This window comes from Abramis brama, assembly GCF_963993115.1.
Source record: "Abramis brama genome assembly, chromosome: 17".
NCBI lineage: Eukaryota > Metazoa > Chordata > Actinopteri > Cypriniformes > Leuciscidae > Abramis > Abramis brama.
In genome coordinates this window covers 5,545,027-5,562,404 of record NC_139979.1, presented here as the reverse complement: position 1 = coordinate 5,562,404, position 17,378 = coordinate 5,545,027, and the positions used below count along the sequence as shown (strand labels likewise).

General features: G+C 38.4%; 1 protein-coding gene across 1 annotated transcript in view; it reads left to right on the top strand.

The window, feature by feature from the left end:
- Nucleotides 1-17,378, top strand: part of nr2f5 (nuclear receptor subfamily 2, group F, member 5) — a 45,709-nt gene that overhangs the window by 9,917 nt on the left and 18,414 nt on the right. The window contains exon 3 of the mRNA XM_084089007.1: nt 16,850-16,966. Coding sequence (XP_083945133.1) covers nt 16,963-16,966 — 4 coding nt within the window. The 5' untranslated portion in view covers nt 16,850-16,962. The remainder of the gene's footprint in view (nt 1-16,849; nt 16,967-17,378) is intronic.

The window sequence follows — 17,378 nt, the reverse complement described above, 5'->3', positions numbered from 1 at the left end:
TTATTCCAGGTCAGTGATGACGGTGAAGAGGAAGATGAGACAGATGTGGAGTTGTACGTTTGGAGGTATTTATTGTTACGGCCCTTAGTCAGTTTAGATACCATATTTGGCATGAATGAAAATTAAGCTGTTTGGAAAACATACAGATAATTAAGTGGAATGTTCACAATTTTTCTTTTATTATTTTATATGTCAGTCTACTTTTATGATATATAGTTATTTTTGGAATGTACGAACTCTTTGCCATGTTAACATTCTGAAATTACTGTTTGAAAATTAAAATGTGAAATTAAACAAAAAGAGTGATAATGAAAGTTTTATGTATTTCTGAAGTGAATGTTCTTCTCCATCCCTCCTGCACTTTTACGAGCGCAATAACAAACAGTTGCTTCTGTTTTTTCTCTCAAACTTTTTCAATAGCAAGAATCAGAATATAAAGTATTAGTATTCGCTGACAACAAGAAACATATGTGAGCGTGTCCTACAGAATTTCATCTCGCTCTTTTAAGTGGCTTGCTCCGGGGCGACCAAGTAGGTCAAGAGAATTGACATGAGGTGAAGGAGTTCACAAAAGCGTGAGGAGAAGGTCAACCGTAAAAAATCCCCCCCACTTTGGTGTGGAAAAGGGTGGGACAGAGAGACAGGAGACATGGAGGCTGAGTTAGAGCGAACACTCTTGTCAATGTTCTCTGTCGACCCCCAGTCAAAACTACTCACCCCTGTCGCACCCCTGCTCAGCGCTGGCAGCAGTGGGCAGCTTTCTCGCACTTTACTCGCGTCTGCACCAGCTTTCAGAGCGAGTAACTGTGAGCCCAAACAACAGGAAGTGTGTCTTCTCATCCCAGCAGAACAGTGGGAAGAACTGACCCATGCTAAATGTCAAATATCAACGGTTGGAATTTACAGGATTAAAGAGTATTATTTTACAATAAATTACCATAGTCAGAAATTTACAGTGAAATGAATGCATGCTGGGTCATTTTCTTACGAATTACTGTTAGCAACAGCAAAATGATGCTGACATCACAGTAATTTACTGTGAAGTCACATTATAAAGTTGTCTTTAACCATGCCAACTTTGTTTAGTACTGTAATTGTTAATTAGTGTTCCATTGGGATCTTGGAGCTTGTATATTCATATTCAAATTTCTGATCTAGCCATGTCAGAAGTATGACAAATGAAAACGTGTTAAAACAATGACAAGCTAGAATATAAAATAAGCTAATTGGCTGAATTTAAGTTAGTCAAACTATACTATTATTAGCGTTATTTCAGCATGAAGATTTGCCAACATCTTATTTCAAATTCACAATTGTTTGTAGATGGATATTTCACAACAATAAAGCAGCTGAGATTTATCTTTGAAAAGTGACATCATCTTGCAACACAAGGATTTTTTTTCTTTCGTAACCTAATGATGCACAGACATTAATACTCGACATACAAAACACAACAATGGTGACACTCAACAAATAATAATAGTAAAAAAGATAAATTCTGAACATTACAAAATTACAAAACAAACAACACAAACTGCTAAAAGCGAGCCAAAAAAAAGTTCAGTGGCACAGAAAAAAACCAACCAGAATCAAGAAACTCCACAGCATAATCTATTCATGCCACACTGCACCTATATATACACAATACATATACAAGAGTCCTACTGTGGAATTACTGTGAAAGTAAAGCAATTATTAACCTGGAATATACTGTAATTTCACACAGAAAATGTCAACAGTGTATATGTGTGTATATACACACCTTGCATTGTGGAAGTAAGCTATTTTCTGTGAATGTGCTAGACTTCCGATTCATGAGCTGCTATAGGGAAATAACTAGAAGAATAACAAAGTTCAGTGAATGATAAAACTATCTGCAGTACAAACCAGTGTTTTTATAATTATGACAATACTTTTAAATAATATGGGAAGTGATACTAGTTTGCATTCTCAAGCATAACAAGCTGTTTTGTACAGCTAAAAATAACCGAAGCTGATGACACCGGACGACAGACACAATCAATTTACAAATGGCTTCGCCCGTTCTTACGTTCAATAATACTATTTAATTTTATATAATAGATAAATATAATATTAATATAACTTGAATACTATTTCTTCTATTTTTACCTTCCTGTAATCTAAAGCTTTCTTAAAGTGTAAAAATATTTAAAAACACTAATAATTTAATAACATTGTTAAATGTAATTTTTTCATATTTAAGTTATAATGTTGTGATGCTTAAAATCACATGTGGGTTTTTAAATTATTGATTTTATTTTTAATTGAGGAAAATATCGGCCATTTATTGATTATCGGCCATAACATGAAAGTTGGATTTTTACCAGCCATAATTTAATAATGGTGCACCTGTAGTAAAGTGTGTAATTTATGTGCGAATAAATGTTTTCAAACATGTTTCCCGGACACTCCCCCTATTGGTCGGACAGACAGAAACCCACAACACTGGTTAAGGTATGTTGCCATTTTTCTCTGCCCAAACAAACAGACTTTTCAGGTGAAGCAACCTACGAATTGTTCATTTCTATTACACTGAGATAGGGGAAAGTTCACAAGCACTGCTCTGAGTTTGGCCATTGCATTTACAGTACCTCTAGTGAAAGCTTGAAATGCCTCGATAGCCCAAAACTGTCACCCAAAGCGTTGACAGTGTCATTTACTGTAAAGAGCTGTCACATCAGACCCTAAAGTGAGAGCCAGCACTTTTGGGAGGTGTGGAAAGGGGAGGAGATGTGAAAGGAGGTAAAAGAGAAAGGTGGTGGGTTAGCTCCTGCTCCTCCTTTTTGTCAGGGGAAAGAGGATGAAACCTGTCATTAGGAAGGTTAAATGAAGAAAGCCCTCAATGGGGAGGCCATTGTGTTGGAGCAGTGAGGAGGGTTAACTCTTTAGTGCCTCAAATAACGTGGCTTGCTGCTTTGTGGAGGGCTGAAAGAGACAGAGGGGGGCCAAACGGAGGCCCGGCGCTAGAGAAAAGCCCTGTAGGCCGGGCCACAGTGGGGGTTGTCGGGGAGGACAGGGACCTTTGGGGATTTTTTCATCTCTTGTTTTTCTTTCTTTCTTAGCAGCTCATCCAGAACCTGCCGTTTTAGAAACTCCCTGAGATGGTTCATTCTCGGGAGATTCCGCTCCCTTGTGTTGAAAAAAACGCGGCGTGAATGAATGCATAGTTCGCATTTAAGCCTTCCTTCAATGCACGGCTTAGAGATTTGCTCATCCCAGTGTTAAATGCTGGTTGGGGTCAAAAATCTGTTGGATTGTAGAGTGGCATCATAATGACCTCCTTCACAAACTGCTGAAAATCAGACTGAGCTAACGAACGTAAAAATAAATATGCACGCATGCAATTCCATGGGGTTTGGTGTGCCACGGGTCCATTGTAGTCGCCGTGTGTGTTGTTCTTGAGTGTTGGTGTAATTATGCGATTAACAAGTGGACTGATTTCAGAGGTTAAAAGGAGGAGGTGGCTGTCCATTTTAGCAGAAATAATTATTGATTTGGAAGATACAATCATGCCAAAAAAATGAACCATGAAATCTATCTGAATCTTAACCTTATAGTATTGCTATTACTGTAGCTATTCATTTTTTTTATTAGTAGGCCCACACAGAATCTGCTTTTTTTTTTTTCTTCAGAAAATGTATTTTTATTCATTTTGCATACATTTCATCACACACTTTTGCTTTGTTCCTGCTAAATGAGTAAATGTAAATGCAAGCCTTTACTTTACAAGGCTTCTTTTAGTTTCCCCTCTTGGCTTCACAAAGATTTGATTCACACCCCTTTTTGAAAGCCATACCCCATGATATTTTGGCATATCCGCTTTAACTTTATCCTCTTTCTGAAAAAAAGTGTTTCACATAATCTATAAGAGTGATAAGGGTAAACACAAGTGTGTTTGGCACAACAGAGGGGCTTTTTTCCCTCCAAATCTAATGAGGAGTTGTAAAGGATAATGGAATGTGAGTGTCACACATCAATTGGCAGGATTAGATGAATAGTTCTGTCCAAACTTTAATTTGCAATGCCTGAAACTTGCATTTAGAAGTAAAACTAAGGTAAAACATGCCTGTTTACTTGCTTGGACGAGTTTTATTGTTCTAAACGACGTTTGAGTTACATGTGTTAAGTGGTCATTATTAATAGTTTTAAGACTCTCCTTATCCTTATTTTACCCAGAAATTAGTCCAAATATATTAATAAAGATGCATCAGGCAGCGCAATAAGAAATGCATCTTTAGTTATAGTACGGTAAGATCCAAAAAAATAAACAAAGATAAGTGCTGTTGAAAATTTGAACTAATCTGCAATCACTGATATTTCTTTCGAGTTGAGATTTCTCAGAGAATGCACAAGTTAGCCAAAGGTAATTTAAAGAAAAAGAGGTGTTTCATTCGGACTGAAACAAACTTCCTTAACCTTCCTTAACTAGTCCCGTCCGAAAAAGGCTTTGGTTTAACATCTAGGGTCACACTTGCTTATCCTCCCTCTGTACCTATTTGCCTTATAAACCTATTTGGCCAATTAGTGACTCCATTGAATGGCGCTCATTCAGTGCTAGTGCAATCAGTGCTTTAGTAGCTCAATAAAAGCCCAGTTTAGCTTGATCAGGATTTGCTCCTACAGAGAGCAGAAGCTGAGGTCATCAAAAGCCCATTTAAACCATCATGCAGTGCCAGCATTCTCATCATGCAAAATAAAGACAGCCGAGTCTTGCAATGCTAAGATGTTTCTTGTTAATGGCAACCTTTGTGCTCTGTAGATGAATTACCAGAGACAAATTGAGGATCAAGTGGATGTTGGTTAATGAATACTCACTGCAAGACTATGGTGTTGTCCTAGTTTGTCGACACGCCAAAAATGTTGAATTGTCAAGTCAAATGTGTTTGATAGTATAGTTTTCATTTTATGACGATACAAGCAAACAATTGAGAGATGCTCTATAGTAAATATATATTGTCCTACACAAGTATACTGTATAAACTTGGAAATACTTATATATCCAACTTTATATAAAGAGATGGGCGATAATAGTTACATTTTGATACTAAAAATCAGGTAGTTGAAATTTGCTATATATTATATATGGCTTTTCATGAGTGTACTGTATGTGGATAAAGTTGAATACAGGTATATATCCAACTTTATAGAGCTGTGCGAGAATACAGTTTACATATCACACTTTATATAGTATATGCTTTACGTGAGTATTTGTAGGTAAAGTAGGATGTACTATATTTTTCCAACTTTTATTATATCTCTTGGTTATAATATGGTTTATAGTTTTCAGTATAACAATCAAGCAGTTGAACTTTTGCTATAAATTACTTACCACTTAAAATGAGTGTACTGTGTGTATCCAGTTAAGGTTGGATATACTTTTAGTAGTTTATTTATTTAATTAATTTGAGATTAAGTTGTTATGTGATTCTGAGAATTATGAAGCAATTTGATGTAGTGATAAGCCTAACATTGTATCACTAACATTGTCAAATAATGCATATTAATGACGGGAAAAAATTCACCCACGCCTACACTGTAAAAAAAGTTGTAAATTAAACTTAATTTATGGGAGTACGTTTTACAAGAAAACGCTATTTCAGTCTTGCTTGGTCAAAATAAACAAATTTAAGTCAAAATTTCAATGTGTTGAAATCTGTTTCTTTGTAATTAATTGTGAAAATTGTTTTGTTTCAGTGTAAGCAGTTTAACTGAGGAGTTCATTGAAACACTATAGGCTACATAACACATGTAACACAGTATAAAATATCACATTGCGTATTGTAAGTTGTGCATTGAGTGTCGTATCTCCATTAAAAAGCTTGTACCTTTCCTCGGTGAGGTTGTTGTTTGTGGCTGGCTGTGAGAGGAGGGTAGCTAATCACTTTCCCTTCTGCCTCTTCAGTGGCTGGAGTGAAAGATCACAGCGCTAGCGGGCCGTCCGGCCCACTGAAGCCCACAGCTCCTCCTCGCCCTATTCTCTGGCTCCTGGGGAGGCTGGTTGAGGCCGCTGAGCTATTGATCGGGTGAATGATGGCTTCATAAGGCAGCCTGTCGCGGGTGGGACTGTCGTGAAGGAATGTCATCCCACTCTCCCTTTAGGCAGGAGACAGATGCGGCGGCCGAGCTGCTTTCCCATGATTCCCTGGGGAGAGCGTTAGGACAGGTTCTGATGCTCCTATTGTGAGTCGTAGTGTTTGTTTCTGTGTGCTTATGACGCACAGGCGTGTGTAGCCATGTGTCGTTTTGATTCCGGCTATGGAAAAGATGGTGAGGGGGGGGTGGCTCGAGGGGAAATGCCCTCTGTGATCAGGGATGACCATAATAACCATTTTGCGGGATCCTTCTCTTTCTGCCTCCGGGGCTTTTGGGCCAACGCCACACACTGGTTTCTCTCTGGCTCTCCATTCAGGCTGTGGCTCTCTAACAACAGGCGTAGAAATCGGCTACATTTAATCAGACACGGTGTGGAGGATCAGGAGAGCTTTTCCTTCATTGATTTTCCACAGTTAAGGATCCACCACACTTGGTTACAGGGGTTGAAAGGATTCCTCAAATAACAGAATAAATGAAACCACATGCTGTCTTTACAGATGTTCTACTTTTATTAATCCAAACAGCATAATTAATGGTACATTTTAGTTCTCAGCGGTTGCTCTTTCATAGCAGGAGACTAAATGGAGTTCTCAGTTATGTTTTATTTAGCTATCAACTTGGTGTCTGAGATGTTTCTCGTAGAATTCCAAAAAACACTTGAGAATTCATAAAAGACTGGTGATGGTTTCACAAACTTAAAGTCCCCGTGAAATCAAAATTTAAGTTTTTTGGCTTTTAGTATGGATATGTTAGTCTTACTGTTATCTAAAATCTAGTGTGCTCCAAAACAATTACAAAATTCGCATTTAGAAGATATAAGCATTAAAAACTTAAAGTCTCTCACTTCTGACAATATGGATTATTGATTTTGATGACATCACTCTGCACTTCAGCTTCATTAGATTTTCTGTCCAATCAAATGCTCTCTAGAATCTAAAGCCCCGCCCCCTACATTATAAATAAATGGCAGCTGAAGCTGTGGCTTAAATTGGTCATTTGTTCACACATTTAGTATTTTCTACATGGTGAATGGCACTTAGTGCTCTAAATAGGGGATAGGGAACAATTCAGACAGAGTCAATATGCTTTCCATTGAGGCAAATTAAGTCTGGTTTCACGTTCACAGTCTGCTCTGGTGAGACATAATAGCACAGAGCGGATCATATGTGCGAGTCGGTGCAGACCAGAAAACGTATCGGACCCATTTTAATTCTGCACAAAATGCGATATTTTAAAGCAATATGGAGGAGATTACAAGGAGTAACGGTTAGAGATTAGGAGGAAACTGCGGCTTTACCGAGCTCAACAGCTCTGGCTGAGCTGTGACACAAATGCTATATATGCTATTGGCTATTTTAAAAAGGGGGAGGAGCTGATCGATATGTCCTGATTCAGTGGAATTTTTATCAAAACATTGAATAATGCTGCGTGTTTCAAGGCACTTCAGTGGGCCTTTAAAGATGAAACCATTTAAGGATCATCCTATTTCAGGTTTAGTTGACAGGCAATTTTAGTCAAAGAGGAAGTGTTAATTGCTCAGAGGTTGCTTGTTCATATAGCTCAAGATATTTAATGTTCTCAGTTTTGTTTTAATTATATCAACTTTGTTAATAAATAAAAATAGACACAAGTCCAATGAGAGCTATAAAGTGAATGTGGATTTTAATTGCAATGGCAATTCTGAGCACAGTTTGACATTGCTGAGATGTCTTTCCTTTAGAGTTTAACAAGACGTCTATCAACAACGTCTCAAACTGTGCTTAGATTTGACAAAGTCTGCAATTAAAATATATTTTTTTATCTTCATTTGTCTTTTTTTTTAGGAAAAACGTAGGCAAAGCTGATGTTTAAAACATACCATCTCCAAATTAGCAGACTTAATGGAGTTCTCAGTTTAATTTAGGTACCAACTTTGTCTCAGATGTTTCTCCTAGAATTGTTGTTGACTGTTTCCCGATCCCTAAGATTAGTCAAAGAGGAAGAGTTTATTACTCAGGTGTTGCCCATTCTTAGCTCAAGAGCTTTTTTAGTTATATTTTATGGTTTAATTGCTGACTTTGGCTAATCTGAGCACACTTTGCTTGACAATGTTGAGACATGATAGTTGATAGTTTCAGAAGATGTTTAAAGTCTCAAACAGTGCTCAGATTGCACTGTATTAAAAGATCTCATTAGGATCTCAAATATCTTTTATTCAAAATGTATTCATCTGAGCTGCTGTCAAAATTAATTTCTTGCTCTATACTTTAACTATATGACAACATTGCTCATTTTAGAAGAAACATCTCAGATAACCTAAAACAACTTTAAACTGAGAACACTATTAAGGGTTAGTTCACCCCAAAAAATTCTGTCCCTTAATTACTCACCCTCATTTCATTCCATACCCATAAGACTTTCATTCGTCTTTGGAACACAAATGAAGATCTTTTTGATGAAATCTGAGAGATTTCTGTCCCTCCATTGACAGCTACGCAACTACCACTTTGACACTTCAAAGAGTTAATAAAGAGATCGTAAAACTAATCCATATGAATTAAATTTTCTGAAGACACACGATTGCTTTATATGATGAACAGATTGAATTTAAGTCTTTTATTCACATATAAACATATAAACATCAACTCACACATCAGTTGTGGTAAACGGAAGCTCAAGCATGTTCACTTCACATGCGAGAACCAATGAGGTTAATTTTTGTGTTACGCAGCATGCTTGAGCTTCAGCAAGAACCAATGAGGTTCATTCTCGTGTTACGCATCATGTTTGAGCTTCAGCAAGAACCAATGAGGTTCATTCTCGTGTTACGCATCACGTTTGAGCTTCAGCAAGAACCAATGAGGTTCATTCTCGTTTTACGCATCCCGTTTGAGCTTCAGCAAGAACCAATGAGGTTCATTCTCGTGTTACGCAGCACGTTTGAGCTTCAGCAAGAACCAATGAGGTTCATTCTCGTGTTACGCATCACGTTTGAGCTTCAGCAAGAACCAATGAGGTTCATTCTCGTGTTACGCAGCACGTTTGAGCTTCAGCAAGAACCAATGAGGTTCATTCTCGTGTTACGCATCACGTTTGAGCTTCAGCAAGAACCAATGAGGTTCATTCTCGTTTTACGCATCCCGTTTGAGCTTCAGCAAGAACCAATGAGGTTCATTCTCGTGTTACGCAGCACGTTTGAGCTTCAGCAAGAACCAATGAGGTTCATTCTCGTTTTACGCATCCCGTTTGAGCTTCAGCAAGAACCAATGAGGTTCATTCTCGTGTTACGCAGCACGTTTGAGCTTCAGCAAGAACCAATGAGGTTCATTCTCGTGTTACGCATCACGTTTGAGCTTCAGCAAGAACCAATGAGGTTCATTCTCGTTTTACGCATCCCGTTTGAGCTTCAGCAAGAACCAATGAGGTTCATTCTCGTGTTACGCAGCACGTTTGAGCTTCAGCAAGAACCAATGAGGTTCATTCTCGTTTTACGCAGCACGTTTGAGCTTCAGCAAGAACCAATGAGGTTCATTCTCGTGTTACGCAGCACGTTTGAGCTTCAGCAAGAACCAATGAGGTTCATTCTCGTGTTACGCATCACGTTTGAGCTTCAGCAAGAACCAATGAGGTTCATTCTCGTGTTACGCAGCACGTTTGAGCTTCAGCAAGAACCAATGCAAGTTGCGTAGCTGTCAGTGGAGGGACAGAAAGCTCTATATTATAACTTTTGATTGCATATTTTGGTCCATTCGAACAAAGTTTTAAACATTGTTGAGACACATTTATGTTCTTTTTCTCAGGTGAAAATATGGGAAATGGGAGATATAATGCTTGTATGTTTTGTTGTGTATTAACTTAAAATACACAACAATTGATGAAATAAAGATTGAATTGCTGTAGAAGTAAATATGAACAGAGACCAAGTATCTCAGATAGTTTGGTCTTTGGTGAATTAAATGAGAGAGTTTAATTTGCATGCTTTGTAATCTAAACTGAACACAGTTTGAGATATTGTTAAGATACTCTAATAAAGGTGACACATTATTGTTAGATTTTTCTATTTAGTTTGTTCAGGACAAAAATCTAAGCAGAAGACCAAAAGTCCATTCTCCATCTCAATGCTAGAAGACTGAACTGAGATATCAGATATATTTTTTTCCTACACTGTTTTTGACCGCTCACTTGAATACCAAAATGGTTCTATATAAGGAGAAATGTCTTAAATGATTGCATAATACTTTCATGTTTAACAGGTTATTTCATAGTTTTAAAGTATGTTTGCGAGCTGCTTAACACATAAAATGTAATCAAAATAAAACATTTAAACAAAATTCATTACAAATAAATTAATAAAATGGCCCTATGAAGGGATCCCTTAAAAGATTCTCAATAATAAGCAGCTCACAGAACCCTTCAAGGTTCTATATAGAACCTGCTCTTCTAAGAGTGTATGTGTTTGTCTGTTAGGTATTGACCGCCCAAATTTCAAGTAAAAGGGAAAAGTAACAAAGCGAGATAACCGCTTGACAAAGTGAGGCAGTATATCAAATGGCACGACACTCACTCAACAGTCAGTTTGTTGTCGTGCACATGAATGGAACTAAAGCTGTGCGCACACACTCGCAAGGCAAGAATTACTCAGACGCAGTACAAGAAGCCTTTTCAGTCAGGCTCAAACACTGATTACATTGTAATGGTGCAATCAAAGAGGAAAATGACAGAGGAGCTCCATAATACACCACTCATAATGGTCAAATGGTCCAGAAAGCATTGTGCAAAGCTTTTAAGTTGAACTAGTCTGTGGGCAGTTGAACAGGAGAGGGGGAATCACACTTTTAAAACGCTCCCTTGAAGTCACAGACTATTAGCCAGATATTATACGTAATTGTGCTTTGTGGATCACAGGAACAAGGGGTATACATTGGTTGAAGTCCTCCCGAAAGTGTTTCTGTGTATGTGTGTGTGCGAGTGTGTGGGAGGGTTGCAAGAACAGGAGATTTTTTGTGTTGGAGAAAAAGAGCCTTGGACACTTCATCTTCTCTTCTGTGCGCTGCCAAAAAGGCCAGAGGTCAAATGTCAGGGTGAATGAAGAATTCCGAGCTGCATGCCGACAGATCGGGTTTCAGGGCCGGGGGAGGGTAGGGAACAGCCCTAGAGCAATAGGTGCCAGTATATGTGTGAACTTTTCTGAGCAACTTTTATTTAAAACATCTCCAAACCGCCCTTTAGCTCTGAGGCTTTATGAGGTTTCACTCAAAGTTGCACATATTTTCTCCAGACAAGAACATTTTTGCCTCTGAACGCATGATTTCCCAATAACCACTGACCGCTATGTTACGTGGCGAACGCTGTTAAAACAGCAGAAGTAATTAGTTTAAATGCATGTTTCAGTTTAGCGTTTCATTGAGGGCTAAAAATAGATTTAAAAGTTATAGTGTAGTTCTTATATGCATTTTTATTATATTCAGAAAGAATACTGAACGTCAGTTTGAAAAAGAAAGCCAAACTTATTTTTATGATTCCGCACTGATCAATTACTCTGAGCAAACAATGTGATTATTTTCTCAATGAAAAAGTTGAAGACATTTAAATTCTAATCTTTTTCTAAAGATTAGACTAAAATTCTAAATTTTAATTCCAAAATTCTTCAAATTAAGTTTCTGGTTTAGTGGGTTAATTTTTACCTTTCTGCTTTAAAACATCAAACGGAAGCAAACAAAATCAATCTTGTAACTCAACCTGTCTTTTTGTTTGTCAGAAAGCTTAGTCTTGGGCTCTATGAAGGATAAACAGCTTCAGTCTTCTTTACTAGTCTCTCTATTGTGAACTCTGTAAATGATCATCATCCAACATGTGCTCTGTGTCTCAGGAATGACTCATATGCCAGAATACAAGTTTTTTTATACATATTTGCTACATATTTCTGTGCAATATATTTTATGCATCTATGTGTGTGTGTGTGTGTGTGCATCTACAATTTTACAATTTAGAGTGATCTTTTATCTGAAGTGACTGTGTCCAAGTATTTCAGAAATGTACATATACAAATCAAACAGTTAGCTAACAATGTATTAATTTAAACAATGTATTAATTGAAGGCAGAAACAATGAACTCATTGACGTAACGAATACATGTTGTTAACAAATGATTAGGATATATAGAAAATTTTGCATTGATGCATGTTGATTCAGAGTTTGCTTCATCTGAAGTCCTTGCAGGAGTTTGTGTTCTCTCTTCACAGGTGTTGGTCATCTGAAGTCTTCATAAGCACCTAAACCATTTAGGGCCTTATAGGTCAGTAGCAATACTTGATTGATTGACTTAATTGATACGGAACTTAATAGGTAGCCAGTGTAGAGATGATCAAATTTGTGTTATATTATATTTTCTTGACCTATTAAGAACTGGACTGCATTTTGGACTAATTGTAGCTTGCTTATTGAGGATGCAGGACAACCAGCTAGTAATGCATTACAGTAATAGTCTAGAGGGTCATGAATGCATAGCTTTTCTGCATCAGAAACGGATAGCATGTTCCGTAGCTTTGTGATGTTTCTGAAGTGGGAGGTGGCTGGGTTTTTTTTTAACATATGAAATATGATATTCGAAAGACAAGTTACTGTCTAATGTAACACCCAGGTCTTTAACTGAAGAAGATGAAGTAACAGTACATCAGTACAAAAGATTCTGTGTATGTTGGTCCAATAAGTAATACCTCAGTCTTATCAGAATTTAGTAGAAGAAAATTGACCATAATATTCCCAGAATAATTAGTCATGAACAATTTCATCATCTTTGACTTTCCTAACCCCACTGCTGTGAGTCATTGCCCTGTATAATGTTTTTCTCAACCCCAGAGAGTGTAATGCTATCGTAGAGTGACATCGGCTGTGTTCCAAAAACGAGTGAGCTGCCTTGCTGTCTACTGTCTATATACCTTCTAAGGCAGCATCCTAACTCAAGTGGAACCTTATAAGTGACTGATTAAGGTAGATTTTTGGATTTGATTTTTAGTTTGGCAGTAGTATGTTGCTAAGCTCCAAAATGCACAAATATAAGGTAAAATAATCTTAGGTAAAATAGTAGTTTTAATTAGATTTAACTATTATTAGTGCAGGGCAAAAGCATGCCTATGCTGCCTCAAAATGCTGCCTACATAGGGAGCTCACTAGGTTTTGGAACAGGGCCATCCTCTCCACCCCTCAGAGCATTGCATCCTCCACTACTAGTGCAAACTGCCAGAATGAATCGCCTATAATGGGGCATTTTACAGTATCACATGTTTAACCTCTTTCATGGACCACCTGCTCTGCAAATGGCAGTGGATCATGAAGGACCAAAACAAGTTGTTGACGATTCAGATTGAGGTCCAAACAACAGAGACTTGGCTTGACACCCAGCCCTCGAGGGCTTTGAGTTCCATCCCTTCGAAGTCCAGATCTAGGACTAATGGGGCAGTTTGTGGAGTGGAAAAGCTTTGATGCTAGCCTTTTTAACAACATGTCCTTTCTATGATTGGGGTGAGAATTGGCCAGCAGGGTTCCAGGAGGAAAATGTAAACCATGGATTAGCTGGACTAATGACCCCTTGCCTGTCGTTGATGTTAATTAGCGTTAATTGGGCGCTTTTAGAGGGTTTCGGAAAGAGAAGAGGGGCCGTCCTGCACATGGTGGAGCTTTCAAAGCCGCCCCTTTCGCTTCTAACACTTGTGCGCTGACGGCGTCTCTCTGTTTGTTCTTCACTCGTTGTCAGAGACGATTTGTTTTTGCCACAATGAATCCCATTCACTGGGCTTGATCTTCACAGTTATTCAAGGGGTCAGCTTTTTTTTGGTGGTGGTGGTCGTGAGCTTTGATGCCCCCCATTCCAAATCCAAATCTGAGCTAAAATGCCTAAATTTGCATACTCAATCCTCAGTGGATTAGGCAGTACCAAACTGTTGTTTTGGCTCTAGTTGCTGCACTGCCATACCTCACGCACCCGGACGGGGTTTCTTAGTGTGAAATGAGGCCCCAATTTGGTGGATTTTTTTTTGGAGGGGGCTAGCTAACACCTGGTATCACTTTATTTACCCTTGTCCGTCTCAGGTCTTGAAAGCTCAGGAACAGCGGGGCCATCGGGGCGGCCCCCGTGGACGTCAGGACTGCCTTTGAAGGGGGGAAATGATGCCCCACATTGGAGCCTCGCCGATGACTTTACCAGTACCGTGACCTTCGTGACCTCATATCCCCCTCCCCACAGCTGCTGGCCCCCATTGGCCTCCGCTGGACTGCAGTGGTGGAGTGAACGGAGAGCATTGGATGGGGGAAGAACGGCGAAAGGTCAACCGGTGGTCAGAAGGTTTTTATTGGGATTGGGAGGCAGAGGGAGAGGGAGAGAGAATGTGTTAAAGACCACCGTCTGAGATTTTAACTGCGGGGAATTTGGCCTCCCTTCTACGTGAAAACCAGGCTGCTTGGACACCGTGTCTGATGCAAGCGCGGATTCTTCACACACCTTTTGGTTTTGAAAAGAATCTGGGATTGCATTTACATGACATAAATTAAAGCTATGCATTTAACCAGTATGAATTTTCCCTGAATCAAACCCATGACCTTGGCATTGCTAGTATACCATGTTGAGCAACAGTTATGCATTTGGAAGACACTTTATCCAAAGCAACTCACATTGCATTCAAGGTATACATTTGATGCATTCCCTGGGAACAGAACCCATGAGTTTGCCGTTGCTACCGCCATGTTTTACAGCATGTTGAGCTACAATAGATTTACATTTATGCATTCATCTTACATTGCAATATACATTTGATGCATTCCAATTCATTCCCTGGGAACCAAACCCATTGCTAACGCGAATTGCTAAATATAAATGTAAAATTATTGAATGATTACTGTAAGCTATACTGAAGATGAATCGCACCTCTAACTCTCTTCCACTTCAATCGTAGTCCTACAAGACTTTGACTATAATAAGCTAGACCAACTGAGATTGAACTTTTAATCTGCTCCAAGATCAGCAGTGTAATTTTTCAGGATTCCGCACACTCCCGCATATTTCCTGTTTTCAGGCTCTTTATCTGCGACACAAAAATGACACGAGCAAAAATGCTCCGCTAAAGATGTATTGATGCTACGTGTCAGCACTGTTCCACCCAGAGCAGATTTCCAACCTCCATGGGTGGGTAATGTGTGCTTTCCAGGCGGCCGCCATGTCGGAGAAAAACATCGAGAAAACACAAGGTTATCTGCAGATGTGACCCTCTATGTCACGCTCTCTCCGCTAGAGCCGCAGCACAGAGTCACAAGGACTTTCCCTCCAGCGGGCCTGCTTGAGTAATTTATTGCTCCATCGCATGACTGAAGTCCGGGGGTAAAAATGGCCATAAACATCACATTATGGCAGAGAGGTTGGTGGGGGTGTTCAGCAAATCTGTTACAGCCCAGTATTCTGCCTTGTTAAGCTCATTGGTCACAGTCTTCCAGCCTGATAATTTATAATCAAATATCTTTCTCCGGTGACGCGCTGCACATGAGCGCCAAGTTTTGTGTTTCAGTGAGTGGTAAAGTCCGAAAGTTCAAAACAAAGTGCAATGAATTTCCCACCATGCATATTCTCATCTCTCTCTGCAGGCAGTGAATTCAGTTTCTCTAGACTCTCAATACTTTTATCTAGACTTTACAGAGGAGGCCAAGGCTAGTTGCCACACTTTTTTTTTTTTTTTTTACACCATTAAAACAACAAAACTACAAAAAAGCCATTAAACATATTCACCATTACAGTTAATTTACAACCTTGTATTCACAACAATTCTGCAACACAAAACAATTCATAAAGCAGCAAAATTGGATGCATTAAGGTATCATGAAATTAAAAGAAATTTACAGAATTGATTATTCTTGGTTGATACTTTTGTTCATGTTAGTTCATAATGTATCAACTAATATGATAACACTTTACCATAGAAATGGTAGTGTTTTGTTTCATTTGTTAACATTAGTTAATACATTAACTAACATGAAATAACATTGAGCAATGCATTCTTACAGGATTTATTAACCTTTGTTAGTTCACAGTGCATCTATTAATGTTAACAAACAAAACTTTTGATCTTATAAATATATTAGTAAATGTTGAGATTAACATTAACTAAGATTAATAAATGTTGCCGAAAAATAGTGCATTATTAGTAACTAATGTTAACAAATGAAATTGTAAAGTGATACCACTAATATTGTTTCCACTTTTAATGTTAAAATGTATTAGTAAATGTAAAACATTACCAAGATTACATAAGTGTTTTTTTTTTTATAGAAACAGTATAAAACTTGACCTGACCTATGAACATATGAAAAATACCCTTGTCTTGAGAACAGTTTAACCTTTTAATTAAAATGTATTTCTTTCTAGGCTATATGTAACCTTTATTGTGTTGTCTTGTTCACTCCAACAACTATTACAAAGGTATTATGATCTATTGGAATGTTAGTTTGGAAGACAGAATTCAAAACAACTAAAAACCACTGCTGAACAAACCCTCATGACAATCTCCCTGTGTGACAACTAGCCCCGGTCTCCCGTCCACACACTCCACACACACACTCTTTTAATATCTCCATTATCTCTCTGTTCACTTTTGGTCGCTTTTTCCTTCTCTATAGGCATCTTTTTATGGAACTGACATTCCAGTCTAAAACAGAAGCTCTTGTTTAAGGAGTCACCCTCCTAACCAATCCCTTTTTTTTTTCATCTTCCTAGGTTTGAAGCCTGGGAGCAAAGGTCAAGACCCCCTCCAGCTTCAGAGGCATGTCAGGTCATGCTAGCCACATACTGTTGCTCTCCCCGTTTAGCCCAGAAAACTCCAACAAGAAATGTGTGAGTAGACAAGTGCCTGTTCTGGTGTTGCTAAAATGATTTTTTTGAAAGAATTAACCAGTTTTTGCTCATTAAACCCAGAAATTAAGAACTAATAAACTTTAATTTTGTTCTCAAGACCTTCTTGAATGGAAATACAGTGTGGTATCATGCTTAAAGGAAAATAGCTCAAATATTTTGTTTAAAAGGTGGAGGTTATGTCTTATGTCGGTTGAGTCGGTACAATGCAGAAGGTTGTGCTTCAGGCGGGTGTCCGGGTCATGGGGGTCATCAGTGCCTTTGCCCGTATTTTGACTGTATCAGCACATGGCAAAAGCTTCATATTGCTTCCACTGTGAAAAATGAGACTTGGATGCATAAACAGGAAAAAAAATTAGGGAGACATGCAAGACTCCTCAGAATAGATAAACAA